Genomic DNA, 17,388 nt, shown 5'->3' on the forward strand with positions numbered 1-17,388 from the left:
CACAGAGCAGACATGGCTTGTTTAACAAACAGCTCATTAGTGCCCTGTGCTCATGAGGTACTGCATGGCCATGCATTTCATTTCCAAAATAATGCCCAGTCCCTGCTGCAGGATACAGAATCCTTCATCTCTTCCTTGGCTTCTCTCTGCATGTCTCTGCACACCAGGAACACTGTCATCAGTGGAGGCATGGGTGGCATGAGCAGGGCAGGTAGCTGCTGCTCCCTGGTCCTTGTGCAGGAGGGAAAACATTCCCCTGTGATGGTGGTGAGGCCCTGGCACAGGCTGCCCAGAGAAGCTGTGGCTGCCCCATCCCTACTAGTGTTCAAGGCCAGGTTGGATGGATCTTTCAGCAACCTGGTCTAGTGGAAGGTGTCCCTGCCCATGGCAAGGAGGATGGAACTGGATAAGCTTCAAGGTCCCTCCCAGCTCAAACTATTCCATGGTTGCTGCCAGTTCCCCCATCCTTAGCCAACAGAACTGTCCAGGCATTGGGACTGTATTTTGCCATTTTTTCTTTTTTTTCCTTTTTTTTTTTTTTTCTGAGTTTAATAAACTAGAATAATTTATTTGACAGAACACAGAAACATCACAGACAGGGTGGAGAAACCAAAGCAGCAGGTATCAATGATCAGTACAAAGGAACCACTTTACAAAAAGAAGTACCACGCTGCCCATCAGCTTTACCCAAAAATCACGGGGGAGGGGGGGTGGGCTCAGCTCAGCACCCCACAAACTGGATCAGGGGGATGGAGCTATCCCCACAAAATGCTCTCAGATGACAACGCTAACTGCAACAGCACAATAAATAGTGGGAATTGCCTCTCAGTGAGTGGTGGGAGACCAGAGACCCTTGGAGGGGGGAGGGGGTCCTGGCACCACCAATCTGGGAGGTACAAGCATCTGTTGAAACACCAATTAGGGTGGCAAACACCCGGCTTCTCCCCCACCCCCAAATAGGTGCTACATCCCATGCAGGCAGAGCGAAACATCATCCAGGAGGGCTTGGCAGGACAGAAGTATCCCTGGCAACATCCCGCTGGGGTCAAGGCTATTCCACAACACTGCCATGGCTGTGAAGAGGCATTTGAGGCCTCTCCCAGAGCGAGCAGTGCGTGGCTGAGGGCACAGACCCACAAGGTCCCCTCTGCCACCTTCACCTGGGCCTAGCATCTCCCAGCTCTGAGCTGGTTTCCTCCAGGGAGATTATTCTGGTGTGAAAATACATGTAGCTAGAAGGACCACTGGGGTTGGCCACTTTGGGGGGAAGAGAAGGGCAACTGCTGCCCACCCCCTTTGTTTGGAGCAGCTGGGGCAGGGGCCAAAGTCAAAGCCAGGCTCGTGCATCCCAGGGAGGGAACACATGCAGCAGGACTGGACAGAGGGGGACTGGCCATGGGTGAAAGGAGGGGACACCGAGGTGCATAGGTGCCTTTTCCCATGAGAAGGCTGCCTTAAAAAAAACACCACACACCCCACCCCCCCTCATTCTGCTGCAACCCCCCTCTCCATAGCAAACTGGTGTTGAGACTGGGCTTATATAAAACTCATAAAAGAGGCAGCTCATAGGAAAGGGCTCTCTTAAGTGGCAGGAGGCTGGACAGGGATAGGGTTATAGTGAGTCCCACTGCCTCCAGCACCCCCCTGGCCGTGCCCTGCACGGGAAGCAGCAGTTCTGGCAGCTGGATGAAGAGACAACACGGCACAGCTGGACGGTTATAGGTCCTGTGGCCATCGGGCGATTCGTAGGCTCCCAGTACAGGTAGAAAACAAAATTAATTAATTATAGAAAAGAGAAGCAGCCTAATGTAGGGGTGTCCCTGGGGCAGGGTGGCGAGCAGGGGGGGCTCGCTTATCTGTCATTGAGCTGCGGGGAATTTGTCCTCTCCTCCTCATCCTCCTTGTCATCCTTCATGCCTTTCAGTCGCTGGCGGGCGAAGTCTTCAAACACAATGTCATCATCGCTGCGGGGGACACAAGGGAGAGGGGTTTAGGTGGGGTGTAAGGTGAAACACCCCCTGCCCCGAAAAGCTGTCCCAGCTGCCCCAGTGAGCTCAGTCTGCACCACCATAATCTTACAGCAGCTCAGGGGGCCCCAAAATCCCACATCCTTAGCAAAGAGCCCCGGTTTTCAAAGCCTTATTTATACTTGCCCAATGCACCCAAAAAAGAGCCCCCATGCTCTCCAGCAGATGCAGCTTTACCAGGGCCATTGGCATTTTCCCCACTCTGGGGCAACTGCAGACCAGCAGGGATTACCTGGGTGGGTTAAGTACCCTAAAACCTCCCAAACATATCACCAGCCCGGGGAATGCTGTGGCAACAACCTCCCACACCCCCAACACGATCCCGGCGGCCTCTTACTGCAGTTTCTCCTGTTTTTTGGAAAGCCATGCAGGGAAGGGCGAAGGAGGAGAGAAGAAAGAGGGGAACAGCACACGTCATGCATTACAGGTGACATGTGGGGTTAATCACATGTGCCAATCCCATGGCACAGCAGGTGTTAGAGGATGGGGGGGGGGATGCCATGCAACCGTCATGTTTCACATTCCCACTCGAAATGTGGGATTTGGGGGAGGGGTGTATTTTAGTCTCTTACTTTGTATCGAGCTCTATCAGATTTGTATCTATGGGCGCTTCATTTTCTGGAACTGAACAAAGGGATGACACAGGATTAGTCACAGGGTGGTGACTGCCATCCCACCGAGGTGGGTGACACCTTCCCCAGGATCATCTTTGCCCTCCTACCAGGGTGGGTGAGACCTCCCCTTGCAGTCATCACTGCCGTCCCACTGGGGGGGGGCTGAGATTCCCCTTTGGTTGTCACCACTGTTCCAGTGTGGAAGCAACCCCCCTGGAGTTTGGCTGCACTGGGGTGATGGGAGCACCCCCATGATTTTAATGCTGAGGCCCTGTGAACAGGGTCAACAGGAGCCAAGAATCTCCCTCCACCGCAGCCTCACTGGCCCCCTTTGCCACCCGCAGGGATGCTGTCCCTGTCACCCAGGGACAGACACTCACTGTCCCGGTGTACTGGTTCCTCCCTGGGTTTGGGATGCATCAGCGTGAAGGGCAGCTCCACTGCAACGTCACTGCAAGAGACACCAGGGTAAAGCACAGGCCTGCCTGCACTTTACACGCAGAGCCAGGCAAATTTGCAGAGGGGAGCAGAATAGCACCCCCCATTACAGCTGCTGTAGAGACCACAAAGTTGGGCAAACCCCTGTGTTATCCTCCATAGAGCTCCTCAGCAGCTCTCATGACTCTTGGCTGAGCTTGGACCCTGGGGTGAGGGATCAGCAGAGGCCCCCTGGGAAGTAGAGGGGCATCAGGAGGGAGAGCAGCATGGCAAAAATTTGTCTTTAGCAGCTATGGGGGGGATCCAAATCCCTTGGACTTAGGCTGCAGCCAGCAGTGCCATGGGAATGGCAGGAGGTGCACCAAGTTTTCCCAGTGCTCAGTGGGCATGGTGACATCAGGGCATGACAGCCTAAGCTGTCCCAGGGGCAGGTAGGACAGAGCTCAGACAGAGAAGTGTCCCAAAAGAGGACGAGTAGTCCCGTGGTCCCCGTAAGGACCCTGTGGGAGGGAAGTGATGTGAGGATGAAGACGTGGGAAGCCCCAGAGGCTTGCCTCCCCACATCTAGAGATGCTCAGCCCTATGGAGCCACCTCTATGTGCTGCTCACTCTCCCCAGCAGCACCCACAGGTCTCTCACTCTGGTACAAGTAGGAGGATGCAGGATTCAAACCCTGCCAGCATTCCCAGCCTCACCACCTCATCCCCACCTCTGCCAGACTTTTTGCTTTAGGTGAGACAGCATCCCAACACAGTGGAATCCCAAGGACAGGCATGGGATCAGGTAGCACCCTGAGGGGCCGGGGGGTGCAATGGGGGGCTGCAGTGGGGATTGGGGGGCACTGGGGGAAGTGGGGTGTTACCTGGAGGCGAGGTCTCCCAGCAGGCTGGCATGAGTCAAAGGATACAACACATTAGTCACTGTCCCCTCCCAAGGACACACAACCCCCACACACCTTTTGTCCCGCCCTGTGCTGCTTAGTCCCAGGGGAGCTTTAAGGATGATGGGGCCCCACCTGCAGCACAGACCAGTCCCAAGGTTAGAGAGGAGGTGCAGCACCGTGGGGGATTGCCCAACACTCACCCTCCTCGTGACACCACCAGCTTCACCTTCACCTTGTAGGAGACAATGATGCCCAGGATCTCCTTGTTGGCTCCATCTCTTAACCTGGAGGAAGGGGCAGGTGGGCATCAGTGAGGAAAGAGCCATGGGGACCAGCCCCTCTCCTCATAAAGGTTCCCCCATGGGATCTCCTCCACCCCAAGCATCACCCCTGGAGCAGGGGCTGGATGTCCCCAGGGCCAGGTCCTGCCCCCATCCTGCAGGGGACACAGGAGCCCTGGGGGGTAGAGGGGCTCACAGCGTGCTGGAGGCCAGGTTGGTGTCCTCGTGCTTGAGCTTCCCGTCCAGCGCCAGCCCCCGCTTCTCCCGGTTGTTGGCAAGGAAGGGGGTCAGGGTGTAGACTTTGCAGAATGTCGAGCTCGGGGCCACCATGTCACTGCAGATGATTGCCACCATCAGGCAGAGCCCTAGCCACCCACAGCTCCCACAGCCCCACAGGCCACCCCAGACATTTCCATCTTAGCCTGGTGAACTTCTCCACCTATTTCCATCCCTGCCCCAGCCTGATGAACATCTTATTCCTGGAGGATGCAGAGAGTGACATCCCCAAGATGCCACTAGAAAAAGGGTCCCCATCTCCCTATTCCTCTCACTGGTCCCAGCTTGCTAAGTGCAACATCCCAGTGGGGATGCACTTGGGCAGGAGACCTCCAAGGTTCCTCCAAGACCCCCCTGAGGTCTCCAGGGTTCCTCGTGATGTCCCCAAGGAGCCAGAACTCACTCAGCATCCTCCACAGCCACTGGGCACTTGTACTGGGCAGTGTTGAAGAGGCAGATGTCGGCATACTGGCGCACTGGGGTGAGACACAGCGAGATGGGGATCAGGGAAGGCTCCCATGGGGATGGGGACAGGGACACTAGTGTGGATGCGGATGTGGCCCTACTCCTCACCTGAGATCTTGATTTTCTTCACGGTCTTGTTGGTGTTGTTGGTGACATGCACGTTGACACTGATGGGCTCCCCGTGGTAGTAGATCTGTAGGGGAGCAGAGCAGAGAGGATGGTGAGATGCCCAGGGTCACCCCACCAGTGCACATTCCCCAGTGCTTGCCCACCTCCTTGTCCAGGGATGCCTCAAGGTGCAGCGGCTTGTCTGACATGAGGAACTGCCGGGTGGTCTCTGCCATGGGCTGGGGGCCGGGTCTCTCTGGTGCATACTGGACCTTACGGATCACCAAGCGCACAGAGTTCCTGCGGGAAGACAGCAAGAGAACTCAGACTGCCCACAGGCTACCCTCTTTCTTGGCCCATTCTGGGTCAAACCCCTCTTCTGTCTGCTGGGTCAGAAGGACACCACAGAAGGTCTTGTCTGGATGAGCACAAGAGCTATAAGGGGAAAGCCCCATGGCCAGGCTAGGCTGCCCACAGCAAGTGTTGGGCTCCTTGCAGGGTGATGGACATCCCGGCCGCAAGATGTTCTCTGACCCATCCCTACCTGGGAAAACACCTCCATCCAAGCCCCATCATGGAAGACAACTCCATCCCATCCTGGAAAACATCTCACCCAAGGTGGGGTAACAAGCTGCAGTGCCCCTTTCCTGCTGTCAGCACCAGAAGGATGCCACTTCCACCCAGACTCTGGATCCTCTCTGCTTACCTCTTGTGGATCTTCTCCTCCAGGTTCTCGGCACAGAAAGCTTTGACCTCATAGTCCACCCCACAGGCCTGAAGAAACAGGAAGAGGGGAGGAGGCAGGGAAACCCCTTTGCAGTCCCCAAAGAGGTGACTCCAGCAGTGGCCACATCACAGCCTAGTGGCATGGGAACATGAGGGGACCTTACCTTCCCCGTGTCCTCTGGGCCTGGCTGCAGTGTGACAGAGCAAGGCAAGTTGGGGGGGATCTGTAAGGGAAAGGGGGGTGAGGAGCTTTTGGGGGGGCTACCAGTACTTCTCTTTCCTGTCCAAAATGGAAAGAAAGAAATCCAGGAAGGATTTCCTCATTTTACTACTGCATTTCACAAATCCCAAAGTATTACACAAATACATTATTTTAGAGGGTTTTAATTAATCAGGGGATTTTGAGAAATCAGGGCATCAGGGCCAGTTTTGAGGCCATAGGATTGAGTGTCGTAAAATGTCACAGTGCTCCAGAGGGGGTGGCCATGATTGCGCTGCGGAGATCAGAGGAGTAGGTGCACGAAGCACCCCATTCCCTGCCAGAGCTGTCCACTGTGGCATGGATCCCCAGTGTCAGCATGGATACCCCCAGTGCTGACACGGACTGGCAGATTCCCTACTGGTGTCTACTTTCTGCTCACAAGTTTGAAGATCCACCACCAAAAGCCGCATCTTGATTACAGATAGCAGCATCTCACCGCCAGCCACGACCCCACAGGGCCAGATGGGACCCTGATGTCCCCATAGCAGGGCTCACTGTCCCTTCAGCACCCTAGAGCACCTGCTGTCACCCTACCTCAAAGGTGAAGGGGTAGGCGTGCTCGCCCAGCTTCTTGATGAGCCGCTCCTGCAGCCGTGTCAGAGGCTTTTTGTCCTCGGGGACCGGGGGGAAAGCCTGGGAGTTGGCCACGAACAGGTCCTTGCGGAACGTCAGCCCCAGGACATCCAGGTCCTCACGGCCATAGCGGAAGGCGCAGGTCAGTGTCACAAAGACTGGAGAGGGGTGACAAGGGCAGGTTGGTAGCAGGGTGTGGATCATGGAGGGGACCATCGTGGTGTGGGGACACCAAGGCAAGGTGGCATCCTGGCTCATGCACCAGCACTGGGAAGTAGTGGTGGCTTGTGGACATGCCATGTTGAGAATATGAGGATTCAACAGCCAGCTGTGCCTTGGGATGCCCACCACAGCACTCCCATTCTGCACAGGACAGGGAACCTGCCATGGGGACAGGGGGCTGGAAAATATCACCAAAGGGCCCAGAGATGCCAAAGCCTGGGTAGGACTGCATGGGGATGCTAGCATCATTTTGTGGCAGTGCCACTTGTATGGCCCCAGGGACCCCAAGGGTAGACATTACCTTTTCTCTCCTTCAGGTATTCAGGATCCACCAGTACTACTCCATCTGCAAGGGAACAATCGGGTCAGAAATGTGTCACGGGGACAGGGGGGACACACTGGCAGGGTCAGGGAATGCAATGGCAGGGTTAGGGGACACACTAGCAGGGTCAGGGGACATGCTGGTAGGGTTAGTGGGGAATGTACAGGCAGGGTTTGGGGGCAGGACATGCCTCCCCTCTACACAGAGAGTCATCACCTCCAAGCTGCCAGCCAGGGCTTGGGGAAACACACTGTCAGCAGGGACAGTCTGCACCTGCAACACCCAGGGCATACGCAAAGCCACAGCAGGACATGAATATTATCCCAAATCAGCTATTTCCTGCTCCCCAAAATCCTTCCTCCCAGACAGCCCAGCCCACCCTGGCATGTGTCTCCCTGCAGCTGAGGTCCCCTTCCTGCCATCACATACCCACGGGGTCCACCACGTCGATGTGGTCCACAAAATCCCTTTTCCCAAGGTAGACAGTGAGCTGCAGGGGGAGCAGAGTGTCAGGAGCGCACAGAGCAAACCCCCCAGGGTCGCCCCATGTTGTCACCACCCACTGGGGTCCACATTCCTCATCATCCCCAGTGTCATCCTGTCCCTGGGGTACCCAAATGCCAACCCCACCCCATTCCAGTCAAAGCCTGGAACATTCCCAGATGTCCCCAGAGCTGCAGGCACTTTGCATCTGGGGACTCTTGGGAGGCACCCCAGGGGTTTGTACTCCTCTGTCATGCAGGGATGAGCCCCCCAGTGTCACCCTCTCACCCTTCTCCTGATGGGGAAACTGAGGCACAGGGCAGGCAGCTTCCAGGCAGGTTTTCTGCATCAGCTCCTTCTGCCAGACCCAAAACCCCCACAGGAAAGGTCACCTGCACCCCAGCACTCCAAAACCTGTCTGCTTGACCCCCGACCTTGGGAAAGAACCACCCCCTCCCCCCCCCAGCCCCACTGTGCCTCAGTTTCTCCTCCTGCTGAGTCAGGCAGCAGTGTGCAGAGTGGAATCCAGGGCTCAGGGACATGCCCAGCCCCAACTCCCAGCCATGCTTGTAGACCCCATGGTTTCCCCCACCATGTCCCCCTTACCTTCCCGTTAGGACTGGCTTTCTTAAACACCCTGCAAAACAGCAAAAGGAGGATAAGTGCTGGAGCAGAGGGTACCCTCCACTCCTGAACCCCGCCAGTCTGCTCCTGGCTTCCTCCCCATGGAGCTGCCCAGCTCTCCCCTTCAGGAAGAGTCCCTACGGGAAGAAGCATCCACTGGCACAGTCCCATTGGGTGCCAGGTGCATCCAACCCTGCATGCACTGCCAGAACCCAGCTTTGGATAATGGAGGCATCAGGACCTCAGCCCACTCCTTCACCTCAGGATGGTGCCCAGAGACCACTGTGAAGGACAGCAGTACCCCAGCACCAACCTGGCCCTGGGACCAGAGTGTGGGACCATGAGGTCAAGGCACGCAGGATGGGAGCATCCCACAAGATGAAACCACCTCACCATGACCTCACATGGATGCATCTCAAAGCCACTGAACAAGCAAGGGAATTCTGGGTGATCCTGTTCCCAGGGCTCTTTATTCCCATTCCAAACTATGGGACTAGCCCACAGACACCCCTCTCAACTCCCAGAGTCCTTCTTGAACACCCCACAGAGACACGAGAGAAAGGCTGTGGGTCCAACATGCCACTGCTGGAAAATGCCGGAGCATCCCCAGCCTGTCTGCTGCATGCAGGGAGCGGGAACAGGCAGGTAGGGTGCCTGGCGCTGCCAGATTTTTCGGAGCCTGCCCTGGCACAAAGCCATTCATAATGGGTTCTCCTCAGATAATCCCTCCTCGCCTTTAAATTCCATTAAAACCATCCGGGAAGATTAGTAGCGGTTTTAGGCTGCAAAAAAAACAATTTCCCAGGGCAGCTGCTTGGCTCTGCCAAAACATCCCAGGCTGCTACTGGATGCAGCCACCCCAGTGCCTGCAGCTGCCCACACCGAGCCAAGGGGCAGGCAGAGAAGGCAGCAGCTGGTGGGTGCCAGCTTGGGGGTGACTACCTGATGATGGGGTAGGATGCATCAGGAGATGTGTGGGCACACCCCTCACTCCCATATCCCTGAAATCCTCTGTCCCCACTTCCCTGTGTCCCTGCACTCCTGCATGCCCAAGTCTCCACATCCCACTCTCTTGAGAGCCATGGGGACCAGCCCAGCCTGGCCCAGCTCTGCCCAGGAAGCGGGATCTGGTCTCGATAAGGGAGTGTGGGGGCTCGGGGCCCTCATTCCCTTGCCCCAGACAAGCCAAAGGAACCGTCTGCCAGACACATAAAATATAGGGGACATCCTTCTGGCTGTCCCAAGCCACTGGGAATGTCAGGAACATCCTGCTGGCTCTTCCTGGATGATTTTTCCCCCAATCCTGTGGGGGCTGGGGGATTGACTTTTCCCAGCCGAAAGGGGAAAGTACTTCCACAGTAGGATGTTTGTCATGAGGATTTGCTGGTGAAGGTGTGATCCTGTGCTGGTGCAAGGAAAGATGGAATGAATTGGAATGCTGCTCCAATTAAATAACTTGGGGAGATAAAGGCCTCAACTTGCCATGAAAGGTCATTAGCACCCCACAATTTTTGGGTTTGAAAGCCATGGGGGGATCAGTCTCCAGAGTCAGGGATGGAAAGGCAATGAATGCATCCTCCTGAGAGCCCAGAGCAACTAATAGCAAAATTTTCATGGGTAATTAATGAGGCGTTACTTCACAGCAGGATGAGGAGCACCTCCTGACAGCCTGTCACCCCCTTGTCACCCTGTACCCCACAGACCAGCTCCCAACGGAAACCCCAAAGAGGGTCACAACCTGAGGTGTGCTAGGAAGCCCCAGAAAAGGCAGCCAAGGCTGGAGGCTCAGTGGGTGCCACTGCCAGCGCCCTGGGACACGGGTGATGCTCCCACCCAGCCCTGGAGACACTGCTGGAGCAGCTAATGAACCCAGTGCAAGTGAGATCGATGGCAGGTGCTGCGGGGAGCCATTCCTCTCCACTCTGCCTGGCACACACTAGTGCTGGCCCCACACAGAGCCTGAGACCTGCAGCTGCACAGGCCCCAAGCTATGGGTGCAGAAGCTGCACAGAATTCGAGACACAGCTCCACGCTGTGCGTGCAGGAGCCCAGGCTGGCCCCACACTGGGTACACCCCCTCATCCTGGGGGTGCAGCAGCCCTGCCTGGCCCCACACCATGAGTGCAGGAGCTCACATCTCCCCTGAAGCAGTGCTGGCAGAAGGCAAGGGGCACACTGGGACACGGTGGCCTGCTGCTGCCAGCGGGGTGACCCTCGCCCGCCGCCGGATCTAGAGGGAGGAAAGGAGGAAGTGTGAAGCCTTCCCTCCCCCTCCAGCCCTTCCTGGTGTCGAAACACTGGAGACACGAGGCAGGAAGTGGCCTCCCGCCGCTGCCCATCAGGGGCCTGGGGCCTCATGCCGTGGGCTGGCAGCCCCAGTGCCCCTTGAGCCTGTCATGCTGCCACACAGCCAGATCACATCTTTCCTGCCCTCCCCCTACCGTGGATCTCATCCCTTAATGAGCTTGTCAGGCACCCAGCCAGGGCTTACGATGGCTTTTTTGGGTGGCCAATAGTTGAGTGGGGTCCGTTGGATCTTGGCTGGGAAGATTTATGAGGATTTGATTCCCTTGGGCATTGGAACAGGATTCAATGGCAACACCATTGATTGCCTTTGAACCCAGGGCAGAGAATCCAGGGGTTTTGCCAGCTCTCATGCTAACAAGGTTGGCTGGCAGATCTAATTAGCTAGAGCCATGTTAGAAGGGACCTCTAGGGATAACGGAACCACCAGCAACCACATCATATGCACAGGCACAACCCCGTGGTGGTGGCCAGAAGCTCCGTGCCAGCTGTGCCACGATGAGCCTGGAGAACCATGCCAGCCAATCCCAAAGCAAGAGCATCCCACAGGCCCCATGCTGCATTTTGCATCCCTACTGCATCCATCCATCTATCCTCTACCCTGCCAGGCTCAGCAGCAGCATCCCCCAGCTGGGTCAGAGCTCCACCAACTTCCTTGGTGAGAAATCCTACTGTCATTACCAGAGTTTGCTCGTCAAACAACATCCAGGAAGCAGGAGTCTCCCATCCTGGTCCACCTTCTAGGGCTCTTTCTCTTCCCAGTGGAGATCCCTGTCCTGCTCCCAGATCCTATGGCTTCATCCAGGGGGATGAATGGGATGATAGAGGGACTGACCAGCAGGTCTGGTGGCAGGCAAGTCACCCCCTGGCAGCAAGATGCTATGGTGGAATGCTATGGAGGGGCTAGATGGGACTACGGGCCAGAGGAAAAGTGCAAGGGGTGCTTAACACCAGCCAAGGTGGGCTCTGGTGTACCTGAACCACTGCAGCACCTCCCAGCCATCAGGAAACCATGATCAAGCTACAGGCTAGGAATCCCAGCAGCCAGGAATTCCAGCAGCTGGGCATCCTGTGTGGGGTTGCAGCTGCCCTGGCTGGGTGCAGAGTGGGAAGAGCAGGAAAAGGTGATCAGTGATGCCAACAGCCACCAAATCAGCTGTTTCCTCCAGCTCTTCCCACTGCAGGGCTTGGTGACTCCCAAGAAAAGTGGGGTGCCACAGCAGGAATCAGTAGAAATGGGCTTTTGGGAAATCAGATAGTGAATCAGCTCCCACAGCCGAACCTCCTGATCACACCCAGCGGATTTGGGTTTGGAGATCCAAACTGGAAAGGAAGAGGGATTTGTCAGCCTAATTCTTGCCCCCCCCTCTTCCCCAGCTCCCTCCATACACGCTGCGTAGGCAGGGAGAAGATGAGCTTATGCCTCTCCTGCCGGCACGCCTGCTGATGGGAATGCCGCTCACCAAGCTCCCCCTGGCACCCGAAAAGCCCAGGAGGCCAAACCAGCTGCATCCTGGGCTTTGCACCCAGACACTGGGGGGAACCCAGCACCCAGTGGGCGCTCCAGCCCCCTGATCTGTGGGGCTGTCTGCCTGCTCCAGGAGTGCAACATGAATTCCCAAGAATTCAGGATACTGAGCAGGGAGGAAGCGGATGCTGTCAGCCAGGGCTGGGGCACCAACACCCGGCAGGCTGGCAGCAGCAACAGCCGCTTCCCAAAACGCCGGATGGGTTCAACAGGAACCCACAGCTCCTATCCTGCCACCCCAAAACACTGCAATGTTTCCGGAAGGTTCCGCCCAGGCAGGGACAGGCCCCCTCATCCTCCTCTCTTGCCGTGGCCATGGCGGTGGCAGAGGCTGCACCGAAGCCCCCTGATCCTGATGCCAAGGGGACATGGGGATGAGCAAAGGGAGGGCGATGGTGTTGAGGGATGAGCAGGAGCACCCCGAAACCCCTGTCCTCCATGATTAACGGGGACAGAAAGGGATTGTTGTGAAGAATGGGAGTGTCAACTCCTTGACCAGAGCCATCCGGTGAGCGGATTTCACAGGAGATCCCCCTGGCCTCCCTGCAAGGGCTGGGCTCATCAGGCTCTCCCTCAAATCCCAACAGCCCTCTGCAGGGCTGATATGTTCTGTCCCGGTCTGCACCCGGAGGCCTGGGGAGCACAGTGGGGGTCCCCATCCAGCTCTGCACAGGGGCCCCCCCAAAGACAGTATTCCCATGGCAGCATTCCCATGGGATGGAGGCGTCGCAAGCCCTCGTGTCCCCGCGCTCCAGGGCTGGCACGTGCTCCCTGACACCCCCGGCTGTGCCGCATGCCGGGAGTGACATCAGGGCCCGGGTCCCCTGGCGTCACCGCGGTGACAACGGCCTCCCCCATCCCAAACCCATCCAGGCTCCAGATCCGATGGGCAGGGAGCAGCGACGGCCCCGATAACTCCACGGACACAAGGCGGGACCCCCCAGACAACATTTATCTACCACTCCCGGCCTCCGGTCCTCACTGCCCCTCTGGGGGGCACCACATCCCGGCAGCGGGGCCACCCCGGGGACCCCGGCTCCAGCGCAGGGCACCGGCAGCGCCGGTCCCACCCTCTCCCGCCATGCCTGGCCATGCCCCCCGGGATGCTCCGCTCTGTCCCGCTCCTCACTCACCGGGTGCCTTTGTCTCCCATGGCCCCGCCGATCCTGCGGGCTCAGCCGGGAAGCGCCGGCTGGGCTTGGAAAATTACTGGCTGGATGGTGGAGGGAGCGGCGGCGGGGCGGGCCCGGGGCCCGGTGCGGCCCTGCTCGGGCCCGCTCGGAACCGCTCGAAACGCTCGAGCGGGCTCGGAAACACTCGGAACCGATCGGCTCGGCCCGGGCGGACGCCACGCCGGCCGGTTCGGGGCCGCTCGGAACCGCTCGGGCTGGTTCGGAACAGCTCGGAGCCGCTCGGAGGCGCTCGGACACGCTCGGAGCCGCTCGGCAGGGCTCGGCCCGTCCCGGTTCCGGTGCGGACGCTGCCGCCGCCGCCGCCGCCGCCGCCTCCGCCCGCCCCTGAGCGGCGCGGCCCCGGGGCCGGGGGCGGCGGCCGCACAAGGCGGGGAGCAGACGCGGGGAGAGGATACGGGGAGCGCGGGGGGGCCGGGGCTGACAGGCGGTGGGCGGGAAGGCGGCGAGGGGAAGGAGAGTGTGGGGCAGTGCGCGCGCACGCACACACACACAGAGACAGGCGCGGCGGCGGGAGCGCGCACGGCCCGGGGCGCCCCCCAGCGGCTGCACGGGCACACGGCGGGGCGGGGGGAGCGACGTGTGAGCACACGGAGACACGTGTGTGCACATGGACACGCGTGTAACGGAGACACGTGTGTGAGCACACGGAGACACGTGTGTGTACATGGACACGCGTGTAAGGGAAACGTGTGTGTAACAGAGACACGTGTGTGCACATGGACACGCGTGTAAGGGAAACGCGTGTGTAACAGAGACACGTGTGTGCACATGGACACGCGTGTAAGGGAAACGCGTGTGTAACAGAGACACGTGTGTGCAGATGGACACGCGTGTAAGGGAAACGCGTGTGTAACAGAGACACGTGTGTGTACATGGACACGCGTGTAAGGGAAACGTGTGTGTGTAACAGACACGTGTGTGCACATGGACACGCGTGTAAGGGAAACGTGTGTGTGCAACAGAGACACGTGTGTGCACATGGACACGCGTGTAAGGGAAACGTGTGTGTAACAGAGACACGTGTGTGCAGATGGACACGCGTGTAAGGGAAACGCGTGTGTAACAGAGACACGTGTGTGCACATGGACACGCGTGTAAGGGAAACGTGTGTGTAACAGAGACACGTGTGTGTGTACATGGACACGCGTGTAAGGGAAACGTGTGTGTGCAACAGAGACACGTGTGTGCACATGGACACGCGTGTAAGGGAAACGTGTGTGTGCAACAGAGACACGTGTGTGCAGATGGACACGCGTGTAAGGGAAACGTGTGTGTAACAGAGACACGTGTGTGCACATGGACACGCGTGTAAGGGAAACGCGTGTGTAACAGAGACACGTGTGTGCACATGGACACGCGTGTAAGGGAAACGTGTGTGTAACAGAGACACGTGTGTGCAGATGGACACGCGTGTAAGGGAAACGCGTGTATAACAGAGACACGTGTGTGCACATGGACACGCGTGTAAGGGAAACGTGTGTATGTAACAGGCACGTGTGTGTACATGGACACGCGTGTAAGGGAAACGTGTGTGTGTAACAGAGACACGTGTGTGTACATGGACACGCGTGTAAGGGAAACGTGTGTGTGCAGAGACACGTGTGTGCAGATGGACACGCGTGTAAGGGAAACGTGTGTATAACAGAGACACGTGTGTGCAGATGGACACGCGTGTAACGGAGACACGTGTGTGTGTGTAATAGAGACACGTGTGTGCAGATGGACACGCGTGTAACGGAGACACGTGTGTGAGCACGGGAGACACGTGTGTGCACATGGACACGCGTGTAACGGAGACACGTGTGTGTGTAACAGACACGTGTTGCACATGGACACGCGTGTAACGGAGACGTGTGTGTGTAACAGAAACGTGTGTGTGCACAGTGACAGGCGTGTGTGTAACAGAGACACGTGTGTGCACTGTGACACGTGTATGTGTAAGGACACGTGTGTGTAACAGTGACACACGTGTGTGCACAGTGACACGCGTGTGTGTGCACAGTGACAGGCGTGTGTGTAACAGAGACACGTGTGTGCACTGTGACACGTGTGTGTGTAAGGACACGTGTGTGTAACAGTGACACACGTGTGTGCACAGTGACACGCGTGTGTGTGCACAGAGACACGTGTGTGTAACAGAGGCACGTGTGTGTGCACAGACACGTGTGTGTAACAGAGATGTGCGTGTTAACAAACACGTGTGTGTGAGCAAAGACCTGTGTGCCACCGCAGACATGTCTGTGAACACACGGATGCATATGCGAACACAGGCAGACGAGTTTGAATACAGAGCTCGATGTCTGTGAATACAGACATGACTTGCACATACACGCACACACATCTGCACACAACCGCCGTGCACACAGACGTGCACACACAAACCATGTACACACACACACACACACACAGACGTGCACACACAAACCATGTACACACACACACGCACACACACACACACACACACAAACCATGTACACACACACACACACACACACACGCACCGGCGCGCACCCCGCCCCGCGGTGTCCCTCCCCTCCGATGGAATCCTGCAGGATCACGTCCATCCTTCCCTCCCCATTGGCCGCGTCCCCCTCCCGCCCGCCTCCTGTCGCGGAGCATCCCACGGGGAACGGGCTTCGGGTGATTCCAGAGGTATATCCATCCCCGGCTGGAGCATCCCCTCCCTATCCCCCCACGGCCACCGTGCTGTCTCCTCGGCCCCACCGTGGGGACACCTGCACCCCACCCACGGGACAACTTTCCCCATCCTTGGGGAAACCTGCACCCACCACGGCAGTCAGCCGGGACAAAAGGAGGGACGGCCGTGACTCCCTCGGGCATCCAGGAAGGGACGTCACCCAAGGGCAAGGAGCCATCGGTGGCAGAGACAGAAGTGGGGCAGCTCCTGGATAGGGACCATAAGCCCTGCTCTGGGACTAATTCGGAGGATTAAAAGATTTAATCCCAGGATTTGAACCGGCGCTTGGAGCAGGATTTTGTAGTTTGGGCAGATTTTCACCCTAATTTTGGCAGCTCATGGAGCTCCAGACCATGCCAGCACCAAAGCTCCGGGAACTTTTCCCTTGGGTATCAAATGCCCAGAATAAAACTGCCAGATTGGTCTGGGATGAAAGTGCTGCATTGATCTTGGATAATAAATTGCTCCTTAGCCGGACTGCAGGAATGAAAACCACAGCCCTGATGCACAGATGATGGGCAGATTGGAGGGTCCCCTCTGGGGCTGTGCAGGGATGGATGCAGCAGCTACACAGCCCAAGCTGAGTTCTACCCCTGAGGGTGATTTTGGGGTTCATAAGTCTTAATTGGAGCTCTCCAGGCCCCAACAAGGCCACCCACCAACCTGTCACGGGGAGGTTGACATATGAAATTTATTTAGGAAAGCCAAAACCCACCAAAAAAAAAAAGAGAAATAATAATAAAGAAGGAGGAGGAGGAAGAGGAGGAGGAGGAGGAGAAACAGTAAGGGGAAGAGGAGGAAGAGAAGGAGGAAGACAAGAAGGAGAATAAGAAAAGAAGGAGGAGAGGAAGAAAGAGAAGTCATCTCCTCCTTAGGCTCCATTGGAGTCCAGAACAACCAGTGCCGCAAGACAGAAGGACAGAAAAGCTGGAGGAGGTCTGCACACCCACACACGCCTGTGCACACCCGTGGGTGAGCTGGGCTGGGTGCAGGCTGCACTCCCCAGTATCCAGAGGGGTATATACAGGGGCAGGAGCTGGGAAAGCATTGACTACCTACACACACCAGCAGCAGGGGCTGGAAAAGTGGGATACAGCTGGGAAACGGGCATCCCTGTGTGCCCCCACCATGGTGTGGTACCCAGGATGCAGAACCCAAGTGCAGGACACCCCCACATCTACGGGATGGAGAGATCCATGCATCCTCAGGCATCCCTGGATCAGCACTGGGATGCAGGGACTGTCTTTGAACAGTTGTACCTGCTGGCACGTTGGTACCAGGGCAGTGCCAGCGTCATGACAGGGATGGAGCTGCTGTCCTCTTGCAGCTTCGGGGTTTGCTGCCTTCTGGGACCATCCCCA

The 17,388-nt window shown here is 57.4% G+C and overlaps 1 protein-coding gene across 4 annotated transcripts; it reads right to left on the bottom strand.

Moving 5' to 3' along the window:
- Positions 1 to 547: 547 nt before the first annotated feature.
- Positions 548 to 13,762, bottom strand: ARRB1 (arrestin beta 1). Of its 4 annotated transcripts, XM_056486000.1 has the most exons (17): positions 13,270 to 13,760; positions 8,287 to 8,317; positions 7,627 to 7,687; positions 7,177 to 7,221; positions 6,615 to 6,811; positions 5,983 to 6,042; positions 5,799 to 5,866; positions 5,257 to 5,392; positions 5,093 to 5,177; positions 4,923 to 4,995; positions 4,440 to 4,577; positions 4,163 to 4,246; positions 3,942 to 3,965; positions 3,022 to 3,092; positions 2,600 to 2,651; positions 1,857 to 1,964; positions 548 to 1,756 (listed from the first exon to the last, which is right to left on the bottom strand). In XM_056486000.1, the coding sequence occupies exons 1-17, from the start codon at positions 13,287 to 13,289 to the stop codon at positions 1,717 to 1,719; spliced, it is 1,293 nt and encodes a 430-aa protein (XP_056341975.1). In that variant the 5' UTR covers positions 13,290 to 13,760; the 3' UTR covers positions 548 to 1,716. The 4 variants fall into 4 exon arrangements, with proteins under 4 accessions (XP_056341975.1, XP_056341985.1, XP_056341993.1 ...); XM_056486010.1 differs by lacking the exon at positions 3,942 to 3,965 and having other exon boundaries at positions 13,270 to 13,762; XM_056486018.1 differs by having other exon boundaries at positions 548 to 1,964; positions 13,270 to 13,758.
- Positions 13,763 to 17,388: the final 3,626 nt, after the last annotated feature.

Source organism: Oenanthe melanoleuca, chromosome 1 (genome assembly GCF_029582105.1).
Source record: "Oenanthe melanoleuca isolate GR-GAL-2019-014 chromosome 1, OMel1.0, whole genome shotgun sequence".
NCBI classification, from domain to species: Eukaryota; Metazoa; Chordata; class Aves; order Passeriformes; family Muscicapidae; genus Oenanthe; species Oenanthe melanoleuca.

Coding starts and splice junctions, on each gene's coding strand:
- ARRB1 (XM_056486000.1), bottom strand. CDS start 13,289: ATGGGAGACAAAGGCACCCG. Junction 4,247..4,439: donor AACCTGGCCTCCAGCACGCT/GTGAGCCCCTCT, acceptor CCCTTCCTCCAG/GTTAAGAGATGGAGCCAACA. Junction 2,652..3,021: donor GGAACCAGTACACCGGGACA/GTGAGTGTCTGT, acceptor CCCTTTGTTCAG/TTCCAGAAAATGAAGCGCCC.